This window comes from Hypomesus transpacificus, chromosome 11 (genome assembly GCF_021917145.1).
Source record: "Hypomesus transpacificus isolate Combined female chromosome 11, fHypTra1, whole genome shotgun sequence".
NCBI lineage: Eukaryota > Metazoa > Chordata > Actinopteri > Osmeriformes > Osmeridae > Hypomesus > Hypomesus transpacificus.
This window is the reverse complement of record NC_061070.1, coordinates 9,153,897-9,167,907: the sequence shown is the minus strand read 5'-3', so window position 1 is coordinate 9,167,907 and position 14,011 is coordinate 9,153,897. Positions and strand designations below refer to the sequence as shown.

General features: G+C 43.6%; 2 protein-coding genes across 2 annotated transcripts; both read right to left on the bottom strand.

Moving 5' to 3' along the window:
• Positions 1 to 1,223: 1,223 nt before the first annotated feature.
• On the bottom strand, positions 1,224 to 9,136 carry sanbr (SANT and BTB domain regulator of CSR). Its single transcript, XM_047029512.1, has 22 exons — positions 8,845 to 9,136; positions 8,403 to 8,448; positions 8,117 to 8,265; positions 7,353 to 7,539; positions 7,125 to 7,218; positions 6,550 to 6,782; positions 6,263 to 6,321; positions 5,557 to 5,717; positions 5,349 to 5,435; positions 5,132 to 5,242; positions 4,907 to 5,030; positions 4,666 to 4,818; positions 4,356 to 4,504; positions 4,164 to 4,260; positions 3,884 to 3,916; positions 3,670 to 3,769; positions 3,379 to 3,467; positions 2,869 to 2,897; positions 2,654 to 2,727; positions 2,470 to 2,558; positions 2,146 to 2,237; positions 1,224 to 1,972 (listed from the first exon to the last, which is right to left on the bottom strand). Exons 3-22 carry the CDS (start codon positions 8,261 to 8,263, stop codon positions 1,936 to 1,938), a joined length of 2,145 nt encoding a protein of 714 aa, XP_046885468.1. The 5' UTR covers positions 8,264 to 8,265; positions 8,403 to 8,448; positions 8,845 to 9,136; the 3' UTR covers positions 1,224 to 1,935.
• A 182-nt stretch (positions 9,137 to 9,318) lies between these two features.
• pex13 (peroxisomal biogenesis factor 13) lies at positions 9,319 to 12,993 on the bottom strand. The gene is made up of 4 exons (XM_047029185.1): positions 12,850 to 12,993; positions 11,582 to 12,291; positions 11,230 to 11,352; positions 9,319 to 10,810 (listed from the first exon to the last, which is right to left on the bottom strand). Exons 1-4 carry the CDS (start codon positions 12,921 to 12,923, stop codon positions 10,428 to 10,430), a joined length of 1,290 nt encoding a protein of 429 aa, XP_046885141.1. The 5' UTR covers positions 12,924 to 12,993; the 3' UTR covers positions 9,319 to 10,427.
• Between the last annotated feature and the right edge of the window lie 1,018 nt (positions 12,994 to 14,011).

The following is a 14,011-nucleotide window of genomic DNA, read 5'->3' as shown; positions in this document are numbered from 1 at the left end:
TCCCTCTTCTGTTTGTTTAGTATCCATTTTCACTTACAATTCACAAACAAGCGGAGCTGGTTCATGCAGGGGGACGCGACACCTAGTGCGTCACTAGCAAATCGTCATCACGTGTCAAGGCACACCTTCCTAATAGGGCGGGGTATATAGCAGGGATCCTGGCACTTAAATTGTTGGTGCGACACAGACGCTCTCGGTGTCCTGCAGCATCCGCCTCCCCGGCCTCCTCCCTTTGTCTGTGTTCTTTTTTCTTCTTTCTCAGGGGGCAATACATTCGCTGCTCTGCCCGGATGTCGACACGGCGTCTCAGGAGAAGGTGTCTCAGTTGGGTGCGGCAGGGAGCCGCTGCGACCACAACCATATTCCAAATCAAATATTACAATAATGTATCAAGTAACAACACTACTGAGTCCTCCTGCCTGAACCTTGTGCTGCAATGGTCGTTAAACTTGTCCCCACACAAGGGTTAGATACATGGGGGTAACCGGAGGCCCTCTCTCTCCCTGACCCAGTTTAGGGGTGTCATTCTTGGCATCTGCTATTGGATAGAGCAGGAAGGCTCACTGCTGGGACACGGGCCAGGTTGACCCTCGGCCCCCCATCTCTCTGGGGTTATTAATACTCATGGGTAGTGAGGAAGCCAGCTAGTAGTTGTGCCTAGATAGATATACGGCACCGCCAACTTACTTATGCCAGCCGGGCATAGCAACAGCTACACTTCAGGGTTCCAAAAGTATCCAACAAACAACCACTCAATGTCAGCTCAAAATACCCACCCCAAAGCCGGAAGAAACGTATTACATCAACTAAACCAAGTATTAATGATCAAAGCGATGAGCATGACAATTCTGATATATATATTTTGAAACCTAGGTGATTGGCTTAATCCACCTAAAGATGCCATATATGAATGGAAATAGTTAAATCGTTTTAATTCAAATCAAAATACCTGTCACCATGAAAATGCTACTTCAGATTCCATCTGAGGCTAATGTTGGTGCCACTGAGGCAAAGTTAAACTTCTAAGTGGTGTTGGTGACACAAATTCCCAGTACTGATACTGACACCCAAAGGAGAAGAACTGAACTGCACAGAGCCTGAGTCTGCCAAACACGCTTACCAATAACAACGCCATATACAGTTACAGGAAAGCACTCAGCCATGTGTACACAATCTCACCTATACCTGGCCTGCATACAGTACAAGAATAGGTCACACTAACATCCAATAGTTGATATTTGTCATTTTATTTTGGAGCACAGTTTATTCATGTTATCTTGGTCCCAGAGTGTTATGGTTTATCCATTTGGTACACAGAAATAGCAACAAGAATTGTATTGACCATATGTCTAGTGGCAACCACCTACTTTTTCAGTTGTGGAAGATTCTAAGGTTAGTCTACGCAGGTTGAGCTAGATGAACTTCTTCCAGGAGGTCACCAACCCTGGTCCTAAAACACCTACAGCAGACAGTACTTAGGTTTAGTCCAGCACAAACATAAATTGACTACAGGTGAAATTAGACTGTTACTGATTGAGTTTAGATTAACACGAAGGGGTGTTGGTGCCGGTCAGGAATAAAAGCCTGTACACTCTCTGCCTACCTAGGAGCAGGGTTTGAGACCGCTGACTTATTGCATTGGCATACAGTTTGACAAGCGAGAAGAAACGGGGTGACTGGAGGTCTCCTAGTGGTGGTCAATGAGGCTGATGGGGGCTGGACTGCTCTAAAGGTGGGCCACAGTCCTATGGCAAAGCTAAACCACTAGCCCTGAAGTGGGACCCAAGCATGACCCGTTCTTAACTAGGGCAGAGTGGAGCGAGTTAGGAAGGAGGGGCTCTTTCTAGGATCCCGATTGTGGAGGATCTTAGGCTTGATTTTCAGGTGAGGATCGCCCCATCTTTCTCCTCTTCCTTTCCATGGGTGTCCTTCCGTCTATGTGGGCCGCACCTGGGCAAAGCGGGCCTTTGTTCTACGAGATTCCATGAATGTGTGGGGGGAAGAACAGAACGAGAGGATCATATGAGACATAGAAAGAGAGGGAGACTACGAAGATACTTTGTCGCCTTGCAGTCTCACAGTGTATGGGAAGTGTGTGTGTGTGTCTATGTGTGTGTGCGCGCGTGTCTACAGAAGTACACATACCTGAGGGTTTTGTCCGAGCCACTCTGTCGACTGCCGGTCTGGGAGGAGCTCCTGAACTGGGCCTCCAAACGGGAATATATTCCCCCGGCGTGCTACAATAACGACCACAACCACACATTACACAACCACATACAACACACACACTGCCAACATGACCACAAACCCAACGAAACCCCTGACCACAGTTCTCACAGACAGTTGTAAACACAGGGTTTAGGCTTATTTAGGCTAATACTAACATCATCAAATAAACTTGACCACAACCAGAGACATCCCACAGGAAGTGTATTGATACTGTAGGTCTACTGCTCTACAGGAGTGTACCTCCTTTGTGTCCTTGGCCTTGCTCTGCTCCTGGTCCCCAAACCTCATCTTAGTCAGGTGTCCAATAATCTCCACCATTCGCCGCTGGTCTGGGGTACAGGAAGAGGGGAGATTATGTACAGTGAACATGGTTTGTACTAGGAAAAAAAAAACACCTCCTGTCGGTGACTGGTGACCGTGTTACCTTCCTCTCTCTGGGCGTCTTGGTTGTAGCGCATGGAGCGAGCGCTGTCCCATTTACTCTTCTGAGCACTCACTCTGGAAGACACATCCACAAGCTCCCTCATCACCCGGCGCTGATTCATTCATTGAACTAACTAATGCACAAATAGCATTCCGTATCGTCAACTATGAAGCTCAACTGACAAGAAGGTATTTTAGAACATTGGTTAAACTCACGTGAAAGGGGTGCTGTCCCGTGAGGGGTTCTGTAAATGTAAAAATTCAATTTTGAACGGTGAGAAAATGAAGATTACACACAGTACTGTGCAAAAGTCTTAAGGCAGTTAGGTACCCAAGATGTTCTCTATGAAAATTGTCTATACATTTTTTGTATTTGTAGGGCATTATGAAACGGCAATTAACTTTTGTTTTCGTCATCTCATTTCATGATATCTTAAAGCATTTTTGCTTTTTTTTTTTTCATAATTAATACACCAAGTACAATAGTAATGTGTATCAAGAAACTATATTATTTGCTAAAACTGCTACTGAGATGCTATTCATATATCAAATAAGGTTCGACAATTTGTATAAATCAATGTTCTTATAACCCTATCCCCTGTAATAATGTACACATATTTTTATATTAAACCAAACAATAAGGATAAGTATCTTATAACCGAAGTACTGACATTAAGTTACTATTCAACTACACTTACTGTACATAAAGTAACAATTCAAACTCACTTTCTCAGCTGCTTTCTCTTTACGTTGAAAATTGGGTGAAGACATCTGCCTTTTCATAAGTTTGCTGGACTTCTTTGCCTTCTTAGCAGCTGGAAATAGACATCCATCAGACATGAACACTCTAAAATGACACCATCGTAAGCACAAGATCAGCTGTGTGTAACTACATACAGTACAGTAGGAACTGGGAACAACAAAAGCACATCAAATATCATGTTTAGTTAACTCCCCCCCTAGGTTTAAGGATACAATTCCCACAGATTAAAAGCCCCCATGGCTGGTGTACCACACCTTGTTTCTTTGACACCTCTTCCTCATCCCCGACCTCGTCCTCAGTGACCTCTGACCCTGTGGTGTACTCCTCGTCCTCTGAGAACAGGGACTGCTGTCTCTGCCAAATGTCAACGGTTGGATTTGAGTTTCAGACAAGGTGAATCAGTTAGTTAGCCTGTGCTAACCTCACAGGTCTGACTTGGACCTTTTAGTAAACAAGTCAAAAGCCTACCAGTTGCAGACTCCAGTTCTTCAACAGTGAAAACTACAACAACAAAAAAAGGGGTTGAAAAGAGGTTAGGTTAATGTTCAAAACTGGAGATAACTGTGACATTAAGCACCCCACAGTGTATTTTACGGATCTTAAAATGGAGAGCTATAAAGAGAGATACAGAGAGAGACACACAGAGAGAGAGATAGAGAGATATACAGAGAGAGAGACAAAGAGAGAGAGAGAGACAGAGAGAGACAGAGAGAGACAGAGACAGAGAGTCACACAGAGAGAGACTTACAGAACTACACTCTCCTCTCAGAGGTCCCAGAAGCCCTGGCTCCAGCAGGATATCACAGTCCAGCACCCGCTCTGCACTGGTGGGGGACTCCACATGCCTGACACACACACACACACACAAATATAGAAGAAAAACAACATAAAACATTTATTTTGTTCAAACAATTGACTGAAAATCTGTGGTGTTTCCTACCCTTCCGGTGGCTGTGTGTGAAGCACACACACTGCGTCTCGATGCAGGAGCAGGTCGTTCAGCAGTCTGGTCTGTGCAGAGTCACACTGCTGGTCTCCACAGTCTCCATTGTCGGACGCACTCACGATATGGTCCCTCATCTGACAGCCCTGTGCGCATGCACACAAACGCACACGTTACCCAGAACCGCTCAATCTGTATGTATTGCATTTGAATGCTGTATTTTGAACTACAGAGGCAGAGTTGAAGCGAGTATGTGTGTATGTGTGTGAGGGAGTGTATTTGTGTGCGTGTGTGTGAGTGTGTCTACCTTGGGCATACCGGTGGGATCAAAGCGGAGCACCCTCTGGTTGCAGCAGGGGTATATACCAGTCCCATGCCAGCCTTGCTCCGCGCCCCTACTCGAGTACACGACACTCTCAGGATGGTACCTGCAGTGGGACAGCTCAGCACACACAAAGGCCTGCACAGACACACAAACACACACGCACCACTGTAATCATTGGTCCAAGTACATGAGCAATTTAAATAATGAACACACGCACGCGTACCTGTTGGCAACAGGAGCAGGTTAGATGGTTTACGGTGCCCCAGATCCTCCAGTAGACCAACACCCAGGACTTCAGCTCTTCATATAAACCACTTGCATACTCATGCACCTCCCAGCTCTTCTGCCTTAACACACACACACACATTTCAAATGCACGCCGTTTTTTTTTTTTTTACTCTTGATGAAGGATTTCTAGACCGCGTCCAAGTGTAACCCATGTCCCAACCTGGTGTGAGTGTATGCAATGTTTCCGAGCAGGTCGACGTTGATTTTCCCTGGGACGCAAGGGACCCGTCGCTCTGTGTCTTTGGTCAGCAGCTTAAGGCACAGACCACACCTGAGAACGGAAATACAGACAGACAGTTAAGGTTGATGAAACACTTGTATCGAGTGCAAACCCCCCCCACCACCACCGCCATCACACAAACAGGGGGTTTTCTTGCCTGTACAGAGTTGCTGCATTCCCCGGGGAATCTTGGTTCTTGTAGTTGACCTCAAAAAGACGCTCAATTTTCTTCTGAAACAGTTTGCTGGTGGGGTTAGGGGGAAATGAGTCTTGTTATTTTGACTAAGCATTATAGTTTTGGCGGGGTTTTGTTCAGATCCGAATGCAAAAATTCTGTCTGTGGTAGGTCGTTTGCTCTGACTTACCTTTTGAATTTGTCTTTTTTGTCTTTGATTTCGTCCGCCTCGTTGTGGTCAAAGAGGTCAGCGATTCTTGCCGCGAGATTGCTGTTGATGCAGTTCATGTTACAGGGCGTGGCCACGATGGCGGTCATGTGCTTGTGGCAATACTGTATGCATTCCTCCACCTGAGAATGATGGGCAAGGCATCACTCACTGAAGTGTGGTCATTTGTAGGTTTCATCTGGCAGTTGGCATGGTTTACGAAGTGTGTTAAAACCAATCTTGAAAAGATGCTGAACTGGACTGGATATTACATTCATTACATTTGCAGCCATAGAATAACATGGTGCAATTCAGGCAAAAGGACTTAATTCTAATTCTAGTTCGCTTTTGTATGAACCACCTATATAGTGTCATGTCTGTGCATGGCCATGTGAGTTTACTGGCCACACAGTTTAACAGTTCTTCCTATCCCAGTTTAAATGAGAAAGAAATGTGTTCAGTATATACAAAACAACACCACTCATGCAAACCATGCAACATAGACAGATTACAGTTCAAAACACCCTTGTTTTCAACAACAGTGCTAGACACATTTTTTTTGTTTGATGCAACAATAAAAAAGTAGTCCCAGATCTGTTTACACTATGCACTGCACCAGGAAAAAAACTCTGGGCCCGAATCACTTTACATTCATGCATAACCAACAAGCTCACATCACAACACTTACTAACGTGTCCATCTTCAAGAATTCGGAGGAGATCAGGATTGAGATCACATTGCTGGGCTCTGTAACCAACAAACACCACATAACCAACCAAACGACTAGCCAACCACATAACACACTGGCAAAGACTAAACAGAAACACACCACCACCAACTTGAATGACCAAATCAAAGAACCACTGACTGACTCACACACAGTAAGGCTATTGAGGGCATCCACAAATGTGAGGTGAACATATTTAGACATTTAGACGTCACAATCGTTGGTCTCCATAGTTAGCGTTTCATTACCAAGCCTGGGTTTCTCTTTGTTGCAGTCGGCCGACCTTTTCACGTAGTTCATGAGCCAGTCGAAGATCTGTACGTCACAGTGCACTGAGATGTCCACCTCCTCCCAGCGCTGGGCGTCCACTGACAGGTACTCGGCAAAGTAGCGCATCTCGTTCACCAGCAGGTCTCGGGGACACACAAAGTCCTGCTTCAGATTCTTGGCCTCATCACACACATGGATTACCATGTTGGGTCTGCGCGAGGGGGAGAGACAGATACGAATGCAAAAATACACACACAGACAGGCCATCTTAGTATGTATAGTGTAGGGGAAACACCTGTATTGGGGAGTTGCTGGCTGTCAAAGTAAAAACTTGAAATAAACGTCAACTTCAAAATCGCGCGACATAAAAAGAATCACCACAAACTTTGATAAAAATGATTTGGAATACAGGCTGATTTGCTGCCTGTATTGCTACCTCCTCAGCAGTCGTATTTCCTAAACATATCTGACTCTAGTTTATCTTGATAACTCAGGAGTTGTCTGTGTGAATAATCTGTGATACATTAAGGTCAACTTTCTGTGTTCCACTCACCCTCGCTCCTCCTGGGGTAACTCCTCTTCCTCACCTGAGGCCCGCCTTGCCTTCTCCACGGCCACACTCCTTCCTGAGGAGATCACTTTCAAACCTGAGGATACAAATCAACCACACGAGGCACAAGAAGATTTGAAGGGTGTAGTCCTTCAAGTCTTTAAGTCCAAGACAAGAGCTGAAGTATGGTTTGGGAATTGCTTTAACAGCGTATGAACCTATCAGCTTCACCTGTAACTAGGCCAGTGCTTTGATTGGTGCCAGTCTCCCCAACTTCTTCTGTATCCGATAGGGAGGACTTAATGTATGTGGGAAGCGTGTCTGAAGGGGAGGAGCCTCTTGCTGTCAGCCCATTGCATTGGTCATCTGCATGGGGGAATTCCCCTGTATTCTTTAGTTCCTCAAATCTTCTTGCGCACTGTGGGTGCAATAAAGTCCATAACAAAACTCTTAACTCACAGTCTGACTCATTTTGTTTTTACATGCTGCATTATCCCACCTAAGTCCCAAGCAATGACTGTGATACCAAGAACACAACATACTGTAGAGTACAAGGACTAAATGTTTTCAAAATAAATAAGTTCTCAATGTTTATTAGAAAACAATATAGAGATGTGATTTATTTATCTCTTTGGTCTGGCTCTTGCACTGAACCTAGTGTTATATAACTACATCTTCTGACTGCAGATCAAGGTCACAGGTTCCAATCACCACCTGTACTGTATGTCGCTTTTGATAAAAGCATCTGCTAAATGAAAAAACTAATACATGATTAAATAAATATCTAAATGTTTTAATATAGTCATTTGAAATATGCATTTCAAATGAATGTAGCTACATATGCATGTAGCTTTAAGGATCACCCTAGCTACGATTGCTACAAAATCCAGAATTTTTGATAAAGCCACATCTAGTGAATAGTCTAAATCATGTCACTGGTCAGTACAATGATTCATAATATATCTAACATGCACTGTTCTCATGGTTGGACATACCTCTTTTGGAGTGAAGCCAGGGACAAGTTTGGCCACATTATCCCAGTTGATAGGCTGTGGCGCTCCCCAGAGAGAACCCAGCACCATGTCCAAAACTAGGATGTTGTTGTCATATGGAAAGTTGTTGTTGGAGCAGAAGCGACTCATGTCTGCAGGGTATTTGAAACATAATATTGTAGATGTAAAATACTTAAAATACATTAACTCAATCTTGTAATCTAATTTTGTTTTTTTTTGGTCAGAAGAAACATTTTTTATTTTCCTATTTCTGGTAAAAGACTCATACCTGCACTGGTGTCCTAGTTCCAAACAGTGGCCAATCCCATTCGTCCCTGCTAAATAAAATCATCTGAACTGACAGTCGAACAGAACGATACATATCCTGACTGTTAAGACTAGTCACAACAAAGGCAACAAATGCACATATAGTACTTAGCAAGGCATCTTACTGAAACTGATTTTCTCTGCAAAGATAGCCTACTCGCTGGTGCTGAGAAATGCCTGCTTTGGCTAGCTGACATACTATTTTTAAGAAATAAGATATGACTTGCGTTAGCATCTACTCCAGTGTGGTCCAGACCATATTATTGGCAAAAGTCTATATATATCTACTAGATAATCTAGACTAGTACCTTGGCAATGCTAAATGGCAATGTGACTTGGTTAATTTGATCCTTCTGGGGTGTAGTCACCATATCTGTTGACAAGCTAGCTAGCTAATTACTTACTCTTATCTGCAGGCTTTGCTTTGGCTGTACGATCAAAGAGAATAACGTAGCTCTAGCTTTGTCAGCTACTAGCATAACAAGGCTGCTACAGTAGACTAGCACTAATTGTAAAGCTCAAAATTGTGTTATTCTTAGCTAGACAGCAAATAGTTTGCTACAGAAAAGTACAATATTTGGTAGTCAGGTAAAATATGTTGCTAAGCAGCACTGCATGAAGTGTGGGAACTCCATACAATGACTATTTCGACGTCCCCATCATCTCCAAAAACATTTTTGCACAGCTGATTTTTTTCTTCTTCCGGTGCCGCAAATGTGTTCTCATCCCAGTGCCGCAGTGCAGCAGGTGCTCCGTAGCGTCCTGGTTGCTTAGTAACCAAAGCTTGAAGCAAGTAGGGGTTGATTACAATCAAAGAAGTTATCTACTCTTTTACTAGTAAGTAGACAAGAAAGAATGTTTCTTAGAGGAAAATGTTAATACACGTTTATTATCTTTGGTTGAAACTCTCTAGGTTCAATATAGGTATAACAGAAGAAGTGGTTTAAAGTATGCTTAAATATTTTTATTTTTGAGGGAACAGTGAAGTTTCGCAAAGTTTTAGCTACTACTGTACTACAGTACAGTCCAGTACTAATGTACTGTAGTGGTAGCTAATTCAGACGTCTGGTTTACTTTAGCCCTGCCAGTAGTTATTTTACAAATGAAAACAAAATACAACCTCGTCTGAAATAAATGGGAGCCTTAATCACGTTTTGAAAATATACGTTTTTACAATACATTATATTTACATATTACACTCTTATTAGACAGCAGGGGGTGAATGCATTGTGAATGATCATAATCAAAATGACTGGGCTTTAGTATCATGCAACAGCAAAAAACGTATATACTAATACAACTTAATTACAAAGTTTTAATTACAGGCCCAAACAGGTCTTGATTCTGAAAATGATCCAACATCATACACATTTTTCCATCCACACCATCCTTCTAAACATGTAACCATTGGCTACACATACCATTTTACCAACATTTGAACATAACATTATCTCTAAGAACCAATTCATGATTGGAACAGGGTTGTCTGTGTCTGATTTTAAACTTTGTAATTTATTGAAGTGGCTGCAACAACACATCAGGCATAAAGTTTATTCTCAGGACCATTCTGGCTGTTTGAGAACTGCTAACAGACCACCAGTGCACCTTTCTGTATCAATGAACATTTTGTAAAACTAATTTCTGATAATTAAATATATCACATGATTAAGAACGTGTATCACATTAACAAGCCTAAATTGTGAATGTGGAACCCAGACTGCCATGTTAATGAGAATTCATCAACCACAAATCAACAGAAAGCAGAACGGTTTTCAGGTGTCCAATCTGATGAACCCCAATATCAGCATCAATCTATGGAAACATATTAATGAATTCTGAAAATAACCTGTAATTACACAGTATAACTGTGCTAAGAGACACAGTTGAATCTTACTGAGATTACAACAATTCGGACAAAAATGGATACTTGAGAATTTGACTTCACTTTTTGTAGAACCTAAACAAACACACATAGACATTTACATTATCACAGGTCAATTCTCTCTGGTATAGTCAGCACAGTGCTTGAGGCTATACTAGAGTAAGGTGCTCCTGTGTTGAGGGGTATTTCTGTTTCTCTGTACACTGACTCCAGCAGCTCCTCTGAGCTACCCTGGGTGCTGGCTGAGCCGGGGTATAGAACCGGGGTGAAGTTTGGGACTGAAGTTGGCCCTGGGCAAGTTGCCAGAGCAGGTTGATGGTTTTGAAGGCCCTCTGGGTTGCTTTGCTGAGCCTGGGTCAGCCCATCTTGCTCAGCGTGCTTACGCCCTCTCCTCTTACCAAGAACCTTTACATAGTTGGCTGGGACGAGGCCCGTGGTCTGGCCATCCACGCTGGCCAGCAGCCAGCCACGTACCCTGGGCTGTAGCTCTGCAAAGAGGACAGAAGAACATGAACTCAGATTCATTTAACTTTCATTCTTTTGTACATACCACACTGATAGGGGTCAGATGGCTGAGCGGTTAGGGAATCGGGCTACCAATCACAAGGTTGCCGGTTCGATTTCCAGCCGTGCAAAATTCTGTTGTGTCCCTGGGCAAGGCACTTCACCCTACTTGCCTCGGGAGAATGTCCCTGTACTTACTGTAAGTCGCTCTGGATAAGAGCGTCTGCTAAATCACTAAATGTAAATGTGATAGTTTGCCAGATGTCAGGTCTGACTACCCTACAGTGGAATCCGGCTTTCTATTGGACAAATAACACAAATATGGCAATAAAGGACAGGTAAGTGTGTACTGTCCCAGGCCTTGACAAAAAGTTGTTAAGTGCTGGTTGGATGGTAGTCTCACCTTTTGGGGCAAGATTGAGCATATCTCCAGCTTGCATAGAGACCTCCTCCTCAGACGCGGCTGTAAAGTCGTACTCGGCCTTGGCCACCACATGGTCATCCTCCCCATTGGCCCAGTTGATAGCTGCATGGAAAGATAAAAAGATAAAAGCAGTCACCTGATTGATTATTTTTGTAGTTAGATATTGACCTATTGACTCCTTATCTACTGCTCAAGTATGCCTTACTCCTATTCAAGGAACACTGTTCATGATCACTGTGCAATATACCGTGAATCTTATCTAACATATTGTGTAACCATGCTCCCACATCCCAAATCCATACATGAAAGCTAAAAAGACGTGTGGGCTCACCAGTGTCTTCCGTCTCCTGGGTGGAGCTCAGCAGCTTCCAAATCAAATACGGCCCTCCGAGGACGACCGCCAGAAACAGGAAGATGGGCCAGGATTTGACCGTGCCTCTGGGGTCATCTATTCCGGCTCCAACCCCTCTCGCAGTAGTGGTCGCCAGCACATCTCCTGCACTGTCTGCCCACAAGTCCTCAACCTCAGCATCCTGCCTCAGCCCGAGGAGCCTCTGCATGCGTCGGTAGAGGTATCTCAAAGTGCGTACCAGTGCAAACGCAGAGAAGACATGGGTGAAGTGCACCCGCAGTCGTGTGAAGTGGTTGGCTACGTCCAACACCGCCCGGAAACTGTTATAGACGGCGGAGAAGGTGGCGTCCAGCATCATGCTCACGGAGGAAAAGGCCTGGACGATGCTTTGGATGGACTGGAAGGCCCCGCGGCTGCTTTCCTCAGCCTGCTGCACAAAGCGGCTGGGAGCCACGTCCTCTGATGGGGGTAAGCGGTTGTAGCCGCCAAGGCCATAGCCACCGCTGTAGCTGTAAGGGCTGTATCCCGGATACATGGAGCTTCCATACGGACTGTAGGAAGACGGGATGGAGTTGAAGGCAGGACGGTAGGATTGCTGGACGGGGCGAGGGGGAAGTGGTGGAGTCATACGGGTCAAAATCGGTGGTCCTGATAAGGTGGAAGGACCAGCTGGACCAAATTCTGCTGACCTGATCATTAGAAAGAGAGATGACTGGTAAATAAGTGTTATGACTGGTGTGGGAAAGTCAATTGTGTGCGTGAAATAGCCTCAAATGTGTCTGCTAGCTGCTGCATTAGCTAGAATCACCACTGCCAAAATCTAACCCTGTAGCCTACTGTAGTGTAACTAACTGAAACTGACAGGTAGCTAGCTGTGGCAGCTTGGTAGTTAGGCCTTCGTCACTTAGTTCACCTTTAGTTCACCTTATAAAAGTAACGTTGCTTGTTGCTGGATTGACGTTAGCATGATAGCAATATAACAGGCGATAATTCATCTAACATATACCCTTATCTTAAGTTTAAAGGACGCCTTACGTAGCAAAAGGAACGACTTAGCTAGCCTAGCTAGCTAAATAATTAGGTGTGTGGCTAATTGCTAGCACTAGTGTATGCTAGTCACAACACATTGACAGTAAAGAAGTGGATAAAACGAACGTTACTGTAGCTCTTAACAGGTTTAGCTCCAGCACTAGTAGTACTTGTGACTGTGAAGTAACATTAGCTGCACATATTAGATTTGTTTTTACCGATAATTTACTGGGGCACCCATAGCTCCTGGAATCCGCCTTTCCCATGGTTTGGGAGGAGGCTGCGATGCCATGTTGTTGTTGTTTGTGTCGAAGAAATTTTAGCTACTGTATTGTACCGAAGTCAGTAGCAGGAGTGCCTGACGTTACAGACCTCACCAAACGCAGCCAGAAAAAAACGCTATTGGTTATGTTAATAAAATATAAAAGGTCAGTATTTTGAAAATGTTTGTTGATTTGTTGTATTGCTTGTCTTTTTATAGAAGTTTTTTAATAATGGATTAAATAAGAAATTGTGTCGTTAACAATCTCTATTTCGATTTGCTTAGTCTTTTTGTGCGTCCTTCTCCTTTGGCCAAAAGAGGGCGACCTGGTACAATACACGTTGATATTTGTTTAGTTGAAGTTGGATCTTTGCTGATGATTTAGGCTGCATATGTACAAAAGACGAAGTCTGATAACATTTGATATAGCTCTATATCACACGTAAAGTATACGACAGTAAATAAAGATCAATTTAACTAAGAATATTCAAAGATTCAGAATCGCCTATAAGCTTTATTCGCCAAGTAATTGCACAAATAAGGAATTTACTATTGTAGACAAGGAATTTACTATGGCAGGAATTGAATAAAAGCTGTAAGTTCCCCCAGGTTAAATTCGAAAACATTGGTTTATCTCGTTTGTATTGCAGAAAATGCAACACTTCAACTGTGTTGAAAATGTAGAACGGGCAGCATACCGGCCTTTAAGTGGGGTGATCAGCAACCAGTTTACCTAGGCTGCCTCTCTAAAAAATAAACCTTATTACTGAAATCAACTTATGGAATTGAGTTATGTTTGTAAAATGGTGAAATGAAAAAACTCAGTTCTCAGTTCAATAGAATCAGGAATGTGCTCATTTAGATAAGAGAATCAATCATGAACTAATCTGTTTATAAAAGTGAGATGACGTGTTGTGTTTCTACAGCAGCACCGACACATTTGGTCATGTATGTCATAGGTGTAGGACCCTTGTTTTGTGCTCAAAACAAGAAATGAGGCATGCCGCTGCAAGATGATGTGTGGGCGGGTGACATTCGCTCGGGGTTCTGAGAGGAGTGGCTGTCGCACTAACCATAGGGACAGCTCGTTTGTACAGTAGCGTGAAGAGTGATGCAGT